This window comes from Monodon monoceros, unplaced genomic scaffold (genome assembly GCF_005190385.1).
Source record: "Monodon monoceros isolate NGI ecotype Baffin Bay Population unplaced genomic scaffold, NGI_Narwhal_1 Super_Scaffold_12, whole genome shotgun sequence".
Lineage (NCBI taxonomy): Eukaryota > Metazoa > Chordata > Mammalia > Artiodactyla > Monodontidae > Monodon > Monodon monoceros.
Genome location: NW_021703768.1, coordinates 48,709,777 through 48,722,455, shown reverse-complemented (window position 1 = coordinate 48,722,455; position 12,679 = coordinate 48,709,777). Strand labels below are relative to the sequence as shown.

The following is a 12,679-nucleotide window of genomic DNA, read 5'->3' as shown; positions in this document are numbered from 1 at the left end:
ACTAAGAATCTATTCCTCAAAAGCATTTGCACAAATCCACACATACACAAAGAATGGTCACGGCAGCACTGCACATAGTAGGAAAAAAATGAAAACAACTTCAAAATCCTTCAGTATGTTAATGATTAAATATATCCAGAGTATGTAATACTACATGCAACACTTAACACAGTACAAGACCTATTTGTACTAAGAGAAGATATTCATGATATATTAAAAGAAAAAAGAAACTGCAAAAAATAAGTTTTTAAAATTGTTTTTTAAAAATTGCATACACGTGTGCACAAAGAAAACTTGCCTCTGAAGACTCTAAACCACACTGTCAGCCATGGTTGCCAGGGAATAAGGGAGCTACTGGAGACTAAGGCAGGGGAGCTGGTGGGAGCCAGTGAGTTCTTGTCTTTTTATCTTCAGATACTTCTTTACTTCCATACATCTTTTCAACATGCAGTCTTCTTCTTCTTTTTTTTACTTTTAAGTTTCACACTACCGTAGTTTGAGATAGCACATTTAAAGCAACTTTAATTCTGTCCTATAGATAGATTTGCTAATTACATTGACCACCATTAGTAGGTCATACCTTTGTTTCACCAACTGTCAACACCAGAACGGTCTACAATAGAAAGGATAATGCCTGTAATAACAAAATTATCTCCCTAGGATAACTGCACAAACTGGTTGCTAATGCAAGCCCAATTACAAGGACTATGACCCTCGACAGAGAAACAAAATGAAGAGAGATGTGACATGAGGCCTCCATCAAACAACTCCAACTGTCACTCACTGCTAGATTTGGAACAAGTATGAGTACAAGAATAAATCTCCAAGTTCTTACCAAGAACAAAATGGAATAAGAAATGATACAGTTACTTTTTTTTAAAAGTGTAGTTGGCTTCCCTGTTGGCACAGTGGTTGAGAGTCTGCCTGCCGATGCAGGGGACACGGGTTCGTGCCCCGGTCTGGGAAGATCCCACATGCTGCGGAGCGGCTGGGCCCGTGAGCCATGGCCGCTGAGCCTGTGCGTCCGCAGCCTGTGCTCCGCAATGGGAGAGGCCACAACAGTGAAAGGCCCGCGTACCACAAAAAAAAAAAAAAAAAAAAAAAGTATAGCTGATTTACAGTATTATATTAGTTTTAGGTGTACAGCATAGTGGTTCAGTATTTTTACAGATTACACTCCGTCAAAGGTTATTACAAGATAATGGCTATAAATTTTCTGTGCTATATACAATATATCCCTGTTGCTTATCTATTTTATACACAGTAGTTTATATCTCTTAATCTCATACCCCTAATTTACCCCTCCCTTCCTTCTCTCACCCCTCTGGTAACACTAATTTGTTTTCTGTGTCCGTAAGTCTGTTTCTGTTTTGCTACATACATTTGTTTTTATTATTTTTTAGATTCCACATATCAGTGATATCACATAGTATTTGTCCTTCCCTGTCTGACTTATTTCACTGAGCATAATAGTCTCTAGGTCCATCCATGTTGCTACAAGTGGCAAAATTTCATTCTTTTATATGGCCAAGTAGTATTCCACTGCATTTATATACCACTTCTTCTTTAACTATATGTCAGTTGATGAACACTTGGGTTGCTTCCACATCTTGGCTATTCTAGATAAATAGTTCTGCTATGAACACTGGGGTGCAAGTATCTTTTAGAATTAGTGTTTTCATTTTTCCTGCATAAATATTCAGGAGTGGATCATATGTTAATTCTATTTTTTTTTAAATATTTATTTATTTAGGCTGTGCTGGGTCTTAGCTCTGGCATGAAGGATCTTTTTTAGTTGCAGCATGTGGACTCTTAGTTGTGGCATACATGTGGGATCTAGTTCCCTGACCAGGGATTGAACTCGGGCCCCCTGCATTGGGAGTGTGAAGTCTTAGCCACTGGACCACCAGGGAAGTCCTGTTACTTCTATTTTTAGTTTTTTTTTTTTGGAGGAACCTCCATACTGTTTTCCACAGTGGTTGCAACAATTTACATTCCCACCATCAGTGTATGAGGGTCCCCTTTTCTCTACATCCTCTCCAACATTTGTTATTTGTAGACTTTTTGATGACTGTCACTCTGACAGGAGTGAGGTGATATCTCATTGTTGTTTTAATTTGCATTTCTCTAATAATTAGTGATGTTGACCATCTTTTCATGTGTCTATTAGCCATCTGTATGTCTTCTTTGAAAAAAATGTCTATTCAGGTCTTTGCCCATTTTTTGATTGGGTTATTTTTTTTAGATATTGAGTTGCATGAGCTGTTTGTATATTTTAGATATTAATCCCTTGTTGGTCATGTCATTTGCAAATATTTTCTCCCATTCTGTAGGCTGTCTTATCGTTTTGTCAATGGTTTCCTTTGCTGTGCAACATCTTCGAAGTTTAATTAGGTCCTAGCTGTTTATTTTTGCTTTTATTTCTTTTGCCTTAGAAGACAGATCCAAAAAAACATTGCCATGATTTATGTCAAGGAGTGTTCTTCCTATATTCTCTTCTAGAAGTTTTATGGTTTCAAGGTCTTACATTTAAGTCTTTAATCCATTTTGAATTTATTTTTGTTTACAGTGGGAGGAAATGTTCTAATCTGTTTCACATGTGGCTGTCCAGCTTTCCCAGAACCACATGTTGAAGAGACTGTCTTTTCTCCATTGTATATTCTTGCCCCCTTTGTTGTAGATTAATTGACCATAGGTGTGTGAATTTATTTCTGGGCTCTCTATTCTGTTCCACTGATCTATGTGTCTGGTTTCTGTACCAGTACCATGCTATTTTGATTACTGTAGCTTTGTAGTATAGTTTGAAGTGTGGGAGGGCGATAGCTCCAGCTTTGTTCTTTTCTCTCAAGATTGCTTTGGCAATTCTGGGTCTTCTGTGGTTCCATATGAATTTTAGGATTTTTTTGTCCTAGTTTTGTGGAAAATGTCATGGGTATTTTGATAGAGATTCCATCAAATCTGTAGATTGCTTTGGGTGGTATAGCCATTTTAACAATATTAATTCTTCCAATTCAACAGCATGAGATATCTTTCCATTTCTTTGTATCATCTTCAATTTTCTTCATCAGTGTTTTATTGTTTTCAGAGTATAGGTCTTTCACCTACTTGGTTAAGTTTATTCCTAAGTATTTTACTCTTTTTGATGCAATTTTTAACAGGACTTTTTTCTACATTCTTTTTCTGATATTTCATTGTTAGTGTATAGAAATGCAACATATTTCTGTATATTAACCTTGCATCCTGCAACTTTACTGAATTCATTTACCAGTTTTTGGGTGAAGACTTTAGGGCTTTCTCTGCAAATAATGACAGTTTTACTTCTTCCCTTTCAATCTGGATGCCTTTTATTTGGTTTTCTTGTCTGATTGCTGTGGCTAGGTCTTCCAATACTGTGTCAAATAGAAGTGGTGAGAGTGGGCATCCTTGTCTTGTTCCTGAATTTGGAACAAAGGCTTTCAGCTTTTCACCACTGAGTATGATTTTAGCTATGAGTTACTCATAAATGGCCTTTACTACATAATAAAGGACACTGTTACTTTTTGTTTAACAAACTGTGAGTGCCCATTACTTTTTATTTTTTAATTTTTATTTATTTACTTATTTTTGGAGTATAGTTGCTTCCACAATGTTGTGTTGGCTTCTACTGCACAGCAAAAGGAATCAGTCATACATATACATATATCCCCTCCCTTTTGGATTACCCTCCCATTTAGGATACTACGGTGCATTAAGTAGAGTTCCCTCTGCTACACAGTATGTTCCCATCAGTTGTCTATTTTATACATAGTACCAATAGTGTATATCTGTCAATCCCAATCTCCCAATTCCTCCCAACCTCCCCCTTTCCCCCTTGGTATCCATACAACATTTGTTCTCTAGGTCTGTGTCTCTATTTCTGCTTGGCAAATAAGGTCATCTACACCATTTTTTTAAATTCCACATATATGCGTTAATATATGATATTTGTTTTTCTCTTTCTGACTTACTTCACTCTTATGACACTCGCTAGGTCCATCCATGTCTCTACAAATGACCCAATTTCATTCCTTTTAACGGCTGAGTAATATTCCTTTGTATATATGTACCACATCTTCTTTATCCATTCATCTGTCAATGGGCATTTAGGTTGCTTCCATGTCCTGGCTATTGTAAATAGTGCTACTACGAATACCAGGGTGCACGGGTCTTTCTGTATTATGGTTTTCTCTGGGTATATGTGCAGTAGTGGGATTGCTGGGTCGTATGGTAGTTCCATTTTTAGGATTTGAAGGAATCTCCATACTGTTTTCCATAGTGGCTGTATCACTTTACATTCCCACCAACAGTGTAAGAGGATTCCCTTTTCTCCACACCCTCTCCAGCACTTATTGTTTATAGATTTTTTGATGATGGCCATTCTGAGTGGTGTAAGGTGATGCCTCATTGTAGTTTTGATTTCTCTAATAATTAGTGATGTTGAGCATCTTTTCATGTGCCTCTTGGCCATCTGTATGCCTTCTTTGGAGAAATGTCTACTTATAGGTCTTCTGCCCATTTTTGGATTGGGTTGTTTGCTCTTTTGATATTGAGCTGCATGAGCTGCTTGTAAATTTTGGAGATTAATCCTTTGCCCGTTGCTTCGTTTGCAAATATTTTCTCCCATTCTGAGGGTTGTCTTTTTGTCTTGTCTATGGTTTCCTTTGCTGTGCAAAAGCTTTTAAGTTTCATTAGGTCCTATTTGTTTATTTTTGTTTTTATTTTCATTACTCTAGGAGGTGGGTCAAAAAAGACCTTGCTGTGATTTGTGTCGAAGAGTGTTCTGCCTATGTTTTCATCTAAGAGTTTTACAGTGTCTGGCCTTACATTTAGGTCTTTAATCCATTTTCAGTTTATTTTTTGTGTATGGTGTTAGGAAGTGTTCTAATTTCATTCTTTTACATGTAGCTGTCCAGTTTTCCCAGCACCACTTATTGAAGAGACTATCATTTCTCCACTGTGTATTTTTGCCTCCTTTGTCATAGATTACATGACCACAGGCGTGTGAATTTATCTCTGGGCTTTCTATCCTGTTCCATTGATCTATATTTCTGTTTTTGTGCCAGTACTATACTGCCTTGATTACTGTAGCTTTGTAGTATAGTCTGAAGTCAGGGAGCCTGATTCCTCCAGCTCCATTTTTCTTTCTCAAGATTGCTTTGGCTATTGGGGTCTTTTGTGTTTCCATACAAATTGTAAAAATTTTTTGTTCTAGTTCTGTGAAAAATGCCGTTGGTAATTTGATAGGTATTGCTTTGAATCTGTAGACTGTTTGGATAGAACAGTCATTTTCAAAATATTGATTCTTCCGGAGCTTCCCCAGTGGTGCAGTGGTTGAGAGTCCGCCTGCCAGTGCAGGGGACGTGAGTTCGATCCCTGGTCCGGGGGGATCCCACATGCCATGGGGCGGCTGGGCCCGTGCACCACAACTACTGAGCCTGCACTCTAGAGCTCGCAAGCCGCAACTGCTGTGCCCGCGCACCACAACTACTGAGGCTGCATGCCATGGCTGCTGGGGCCCGCGTGCCTAGAGTCCATGCTCTGCAGCAGGAGGGGCCACGGCGGTGGGAGGCCTGCGCACGGCAACCAGAGAAAGCCCACGTGCAGCAAAAAAACCCGGTGCAGCCAAAAATGAATAAATAAAATAAATTTTAAAAATATATATTGATTCTTCCAATCCAAAAACATGGTATATCTCTCCATCTGTTTGTGTTGTCTTTGATTTCCTTCATCAGTATCTTATAGTTTTCTGCATACAGGTCTTTTGCCCCCTTAGTTAAGGTTTATTCCTTGGTATTGTATTCTTTTTGTTGCTATGGTAAATGGGATTGTTTCCTTAATTTCTTTCTCTGATCTTTCGTTGTTAGTACATAGGAATGCAAGAGATTTCTGTGCATTAATTTTGTATCATGCAACTTTACTAAATTCATTGATTAGCTCTAGTAGTTTTCTGGTGGCATCTTTAGGACTTTTCTATGTATAGTATCATGTCATCTGCAAACAGTGACAGTTTTACTTCTTCATTTCCAATTTGGATTCCTTTTATTTCATTTACTTCTCTGCCGTGGCTAGGCCTTCCAAAACTATGTTGAATAATAGTGGCAAGAGTGGACACCCTTGTCTTGTTCCTGATCTTAGAGGAAATGCTTTCAGTTTTTCACCACTGAGAATGATGTTTGCTGTGGGTTTGTCATATATGGCCTTTATTATGTTGAGGTAGTTTCCCTCTATGCCCACTTTCTGGAGAGTTTGTATCATAAAAGGGTGTTGAATTTTGTCAAAAGCTTTTTCTGCATCTATTGAGATGATCATATGGTTTTTATTCTTCAATTTGTTAATATGGTGTATCACATTGATTTGCATATATTGAAGAATCCTTGCATCCCTGGGATAAATCCCACTTGATCATGGTGTATGATCCTCTTAATGTGTTGTTGGATTTAATGTGTTGCTAGTATTTTGTTGAGGAATTTTGCATCTATGCTCATCAGTGATATTGGCCTGTAGTTTTCCTTTTTGTGACATCTTTGTCTGGTTTTGGTATCAGGGTGATGGTGGCCTCGTAGAATGAATTGGGGAGTGTTCCTTCCTCTGCAGTTTTTTGGAAGAGTTTGAGAAGGACAGGTGTTACCTCTTCTCTAAATGTTTGATAGACTTCACCTGTGAAGCCATCTGGTCCTGGGCTTTTTTTGGGGGGCTGCGTTGGGTCTTCGTTGCTGCGCGAGGGCCTTCTTCTAGTTGCGGCAAGCGGGGGCTACTCTTTGTTGCGGTGCGCAGGCTTCTTATTGCAGTGTGCGGGCTTCTCATTGCGGTGGCATCTCTTGTTGCAGAGCACGGGCTCTAGGCCCGCGAGCTTCAGTAGTTGTGGCACACAGGCTAAGTAGTTGTGGCTCACAGGCTCTAGAGAGCAGGCTCAGTAGTTGTGGCGCACGGGCTTAGTTGCTCCGCGCCATGTGGGATCTTCCCAGAACAGGTCTCAAACCCGTGTCCTCTGTACTGGCAAGCAGATTCTTAACCACTGCACCCCCAGGGAAGTCCCAGTGTGCCCATTACTTCTTAAATATTGTCCTTAGGGAGGCTGGCAAAATACACAGGTCATAGTTTCAGCCCTGATGGAGCTTATAATCAAGTAAACATAAGCTATACAACAGACATGGGATGGCTGAATAGATTTGCTTGTTTGGTAATATCTGGAAGAGACTGAATAGACATATATATGATGGCTGGGACACAGAAGCATTGGAAGGCTAAATTAAGCAGGACAGGCAAGCATGAATGGAATTTATAGTGCTAGTTTTATAAGAACCATCTTCAAACAAATTGAAATGTCTGATGAAAGAACAACACTCAAATGCACACTTGGGTAGAACTACAAGAGGCACATCTTTGGAGTATGGATCCTAGGTGCCTCCTGTGTCTCTGTAAAAAATACAATCACCAAAGAGTCACAGAATCGGGAGTGGAAAACATCTTAGATGTCATGTGTCCACCCTCACCTGACATGAATACAACTGACCCTTAAACAACTGGGTTTGAATTACATGGGTCCACTTCGAGGGACTTTTTTTTTCAATAGTAAATACTACAGTACTACATAATCCCCAGTTGAATCCACAGACGTGGAACTGCAGATACAGAAGAACTGTGGGCATGAGGAACCACAGGTACAGAGGACCGCAGGTACCCAGGACCGAATGACTATAAGTTACACGTGGAATTTCAACTGTGCAGACGGTTGATGCCCCTAACCCCCAAGTTGCTCCAGGGTCAACTTTACATCCCTTCCACATCTGGCTAACTGAGATGGTATCTCTGGACACATGGCACTGAAGTGAGGGATGAATCTAGCCTACTTTTGGGATTGACTCAAGCTCTGGGAGTAAAAGGGCCACAGAAATGACACCCTTTCCCTCTGTTCCAAGCAGAGACCAATGCCACAGTTTCCACTCCATCTGTCCCTTTTTGTTGTAGTTTGCCCAGTACAGGCTATCCCATAGGGAGGTCACTAAAAGAAAGAGCAAAAGGAAAAAAGTAGAAGAGGAGGAAATATGTGCCAGAGAGTCAGAGCACAGCAAGCTGACCTACAACTCTATTATCATCCATCCAATTGGTTTCTTCCCTCTTCTTGTTAACTATGACTACTTATGGGTACCCCAACAAAAGGTAAACTCTCTCTTTTCTTTAATATTTTACACATGTATATATTATATGACTAAAATTTTTCCAACGCTGCTAGTGAAGATTATGAGCATTTTAAATATGAGGGAAAAAATGAGTCTCACCCAGGGTCACATAGGTAATACACAGAAGAGACAATGCTGTACTCTAGGCCTCCAGGTTTCAAATTCAATGTTCTGTCCCTACACCACAATTTACTAATTTATAATGCACTCCTTTAATAAGAAGCATAAAAGACCAAAAAAGGCTGAGTTGAATTAATCAAGAGAGTGGGTTAGCACTAAGAAATCAGTAAATTTCCAAATACATACTTAGCAAAGACAATAGCTTTTTCTTAACAATATGGAAGCTAGAAAGTTTTTTGGTTTTTTTGGTTTTGTTTTGTTTTTTGCGGTATGCGGGCCTCTCACTGTTGTGGCTTCTCCCATTGCAGAGCACAGGCTCCGGACGCGCAGGCTCAGCGGCCATGGCTCACGGGCCCAGGCGCTCCGCAGCATGTGGGATCTTCCTGGCACAAACCCGTGTCCCCTGCATCGGCAGGTGGACTCTCAATCACTGCGCCACCAGGGAAGCCCATAAGTCTTATTTTAATATAAAACCAAGACAAACAATTTTGCTTATCAATGCAAAACTACAACTGGCAATCTCCTTGGAGGGCCATTAACATTAACTATCTTACACCCACTTTTTAGCATACAGTGATTGATTTAATCTAATCACAATTATGCAGGACATTTTATGAAAACAAAATGAAATGTAAAAAACTGACAAGGACTGAACTATTATGATGACTACTTCTATATTCCGACTACTTTCAGTCAACCTGTGATCCTGGATAAGTCACTAACACATTCTCCTTGGCTTCTTAGTCTAGAAACTATTACAATTATAAATTTGCAATATGTAGCTTACAAGGAAATTCTGAGAAACAATATGCCTGAAATAGGCTTGAAAAAGCTTTTAATTCCTCAGCATAAAATTCTTTTAAAAAGAAAATATTTCAAAATAGTAAGTAAAGCAACTAATAGAATTTTAAGAAGCATTAGGACAAGTTCACAAGGAAAAGGAAAAACCTGTTACCAACATAGTTTGTATTTACTTAAAAATTATATTATGAATTTCTCTTATAAAGGATTTAGATAAGCTAAACCTCATTCTGTTTAAGATATATATAGATACCTATTAAGATAGATACCTATAGATACCTATTAAGATAATCTAATCTAAATCCTTTCCTAACCCTATTTATCTAGCAAGGTAAAAGTGATGCTTTTCCTTAGAGAAACATGAACTCTTCCCAATATTCATGTTCAAGACATTTTTCTCAAAGAAAAAATACACGCCTCGAAACCATACAAGGAAATACTGCTTTTAAAATGAGTTAGAAAACGCTTAATGTACAGATGTTTGGAGGCAGGGGGGACCATGTAGTCAAATAACTGCAAAACATTTTAAATCCCACCCCCTACTAAGTCATCAATCTAACAGTTAAAATAAGACCCTCCAGGGAGCAGATTTCCCATTTCAACACTTAAGGTCATGGCCTGCTTTCTACCTCTCTTCTTTTTTTGCCACTTGTCACACTAGAATGGAAGGCAGGAAGGCAGCTTGTGTAACTGGCCCATTTCCAGGCTAGGAGCAAATCTTAGGGTAAATTAAGTGGAGAGAAAGCTGGCAGGATAAACTTCTCAAGTTCACTGCTTTCGTGAAGCTGTTCTCATGCAAACGTTATTTGAAAATCACATTGACTCTAAAGCTAACCTGCATTCTGCCCTTGATATTTCCTTAGATATCTTTTTCTTCTAATTTTAGAAAGTCTGAGAGAAATATAATGTCATGTGAACACTTTCTCACACCCAAGTTTAGCTTAGATTGTTTCATTAGTCCCACTATTTCGACACAGAAATGCATTTTAAAAGCTTTTAGATAAGAAACTTTGGGGGCTGCTATCCTTCAAAACAAGGAAGACAAATGCAGAACAAACACCTTACTGTTGATGTGGACCTCTGGTTAAACTAAAACTCAGAGAACAAAATGACCAAATGGAATATATGAACTTTAAAAAAAGGAAAAAGAGAGAGTGCATAAAAGTTTGAAGAAATGGTATATGCTATTCTTCTGCCTTCAATAAGCGATTTAATAGGAAGCCACAAATAGGCTCCTGAGAAATCTGAGATGACTGTTAGCTGGCCTGAATTTTCACAAGGTAACATGATTGAGACAGATGATATGACAGAGCAGAAGCCTGCTTAAAAAGTCCTTGAATGCATGTGCTTTTGGTGGGTCCAGGGTACTTCTGTGGCAGACTTGTTTACAATCCTGTTACTCAACACTGGCAGACTCTACCAAGTAAAATGCTTTACACACCTTATAACAGCTCCTTTAATAAAGCTGAGACTGACATGGAGAGCACTAGAAGAAATATGTCTATGTGGATTTTCCCCTGACATAAAAGACATATTAAAAGTATCACAAGATACCAGGAGACTTGTAAAAGAATGTTCACAGCAGCTCTATTCAAAACAAGGTTCATCAACAGTGGGAGAGACAAATAAATTGTGGTGTCCTCATACCTAGAATACTTTATAGAGTATGTGCTGTCCAATAAGGTAGCCACTAGCCATGTGGCTATTGAACACTTGCAATGTGGCTAGAGCTTGATGTGAGATGTGCTGTAAGTGTAAAACAGACAACAGATTTTCAAAGACTTAATATGGAAAAGAAGTGAAATATATCAATATTTTTGTTGAATTGATATTTATGAATGTTGGTATGATATGAATATATTGAATTGATTTTTTAGATATATTGAGATAAATAAAACATTATTAACATTAATTTTACTTGCTTCTTTTTAAGTGAAGCTAACAAGATATTTTAACTTACATATGTAGCTCACACTGTACTTCTATTGGTATTTCTGGTGCTGCTTTAGAGCAATGAAAATGAATGAACTAAAGGTACGTGAAACAATATGAATAAATCATATACATGATTTTGAATGAAAGAAGTCAGATACATAACGTTTAAAATCAGATAAGACTAAACCAGTGTTTAGTGATGTTAACGTTAAAACACAAAGCACCAAAGAAGTGATTACCATAAAAAATCAGGCAATGATTACCATGGTAAACAGAAAGGAGCCTATGACTGACTGGAAGGGGACATGTGGAACCCTCCAAAGTGCCGAGAGTCATCTATTTCTTGGCCTGGATGTTGGTTCACTTTGTTAATCTACACATACATATTCTATGCACTTTTCTGTGTTATATCTCACAATTTTAAAAGTTTTTAAGAAATTACCTCAAACTGCTTTCCTTAAACATTTATATCTGCTACATCAAGTAAGGACTTTGAAGAAAACCTAAAAGGATAGGGTTGAGTGACTGACTGGTTCCATATTTCAACTATATGTTGACAGTTGATACATGTGTCTACAAATAAGTGAGATAACAAGTTCAGTGTATAAAAGACTTTAAAGAAACCCTTTTTGAGATTTCTTACACACAATAATAATCATATCCTAAACTCTCTCTATATAAATTCTCATCTTCTTCTAAGAATAAGTTACTTTCTTAATATGAGGCATCATATCAGAAACTTACTGCCTTGGAAAATAAATTTTTTAAGAAAATGAAAAAAATTCTGAATATGCGCAAGTCAGTTTACTGACAACAGCTGACAAAGGTGAATTTGTGTTCACTATAACTGATACCCAGTATTTGATGAAATTTTACAAAACATAAACATATAAGAGCCAAGCTTTAACAAACGAGAAATTTTTCTGAGCAGAAAAGACTTGGTATCTAGTAGAAGGTACAAAACATTTCAAAAGAAATGTTTTAGGATGCAAAACTAAATTTAAACCTTCAGCTACCTAAGAGCAATGTTGATGATCTAATTCACATTTAATTCATTTTCATGCAAAAGAATTAAATTTATAAATGAAAAATAATCCAGAGAAGCAATCTATAGAATGAGTATCTATACTCACCATGAACTTGGTTGATTTCTGAATTCTGGGAAAGAATTTCATCTGCCAATTTTTGAGCAGTTGGCAAAACTTCTGTGTGGTGCACTGTGATCAAATACTGTACAAACTTTTGTAGTTGGTCTCTATTCATTTGAAAGAGAGTCTCTGAAATGGGAAGATGCAATTTGACCTGATCTGGCTTGCGGATGCGGTATAAAGACAGTGCCACAACATGGGCACAATAAAATATGTCCTTGTTTCCACAGCTGCAGGTCACTGAGGTAATCTTGCAACGATCAAAGCTGATGGCCACGTTACAAACAGTTTCTGGCTCCGATTGTATTGCAGGTTCTGTCACTGTGCCACTCAAGTGGAAACCTATGTGAAAGAAGGGGAGGAGAGTTCAGTTTCTGCATTCAGATGCTACAAAATATTTTAATTCTTTGAAATGCGCAGTGCTTGATAGCTGCAAGAATAAAACATGACAGCTTTTATTTTCAAGTAAAAACATTC

General features: G+C 38.0%; 1 protein-coding gene across 2 annotated transcripts in view; it reads right to left on the bottom strand.

Moving 5' to 3' along the window:
• The window catches only part of ZSWIM6 (zinc finger SWIM-type containing 6), a 205,475-nt gene that overhangs the window by 64,695 nt on the left and 128,101 nt on the right, over positions 1-12,679 (bottom strand). For both annotated transcript variants that reach the window (XM_029218417.1, XM_029218416.1), the window contains one exon: positions 12,188-12,544. In XM_029218417.1, coding sequence (XP_029074250.1) covers positions 12,188-12,544 — 357 coding nt within the window. The remainder of the gene's footprint in view (positions 1-12,187; positions 12,545-12,679) is intronic.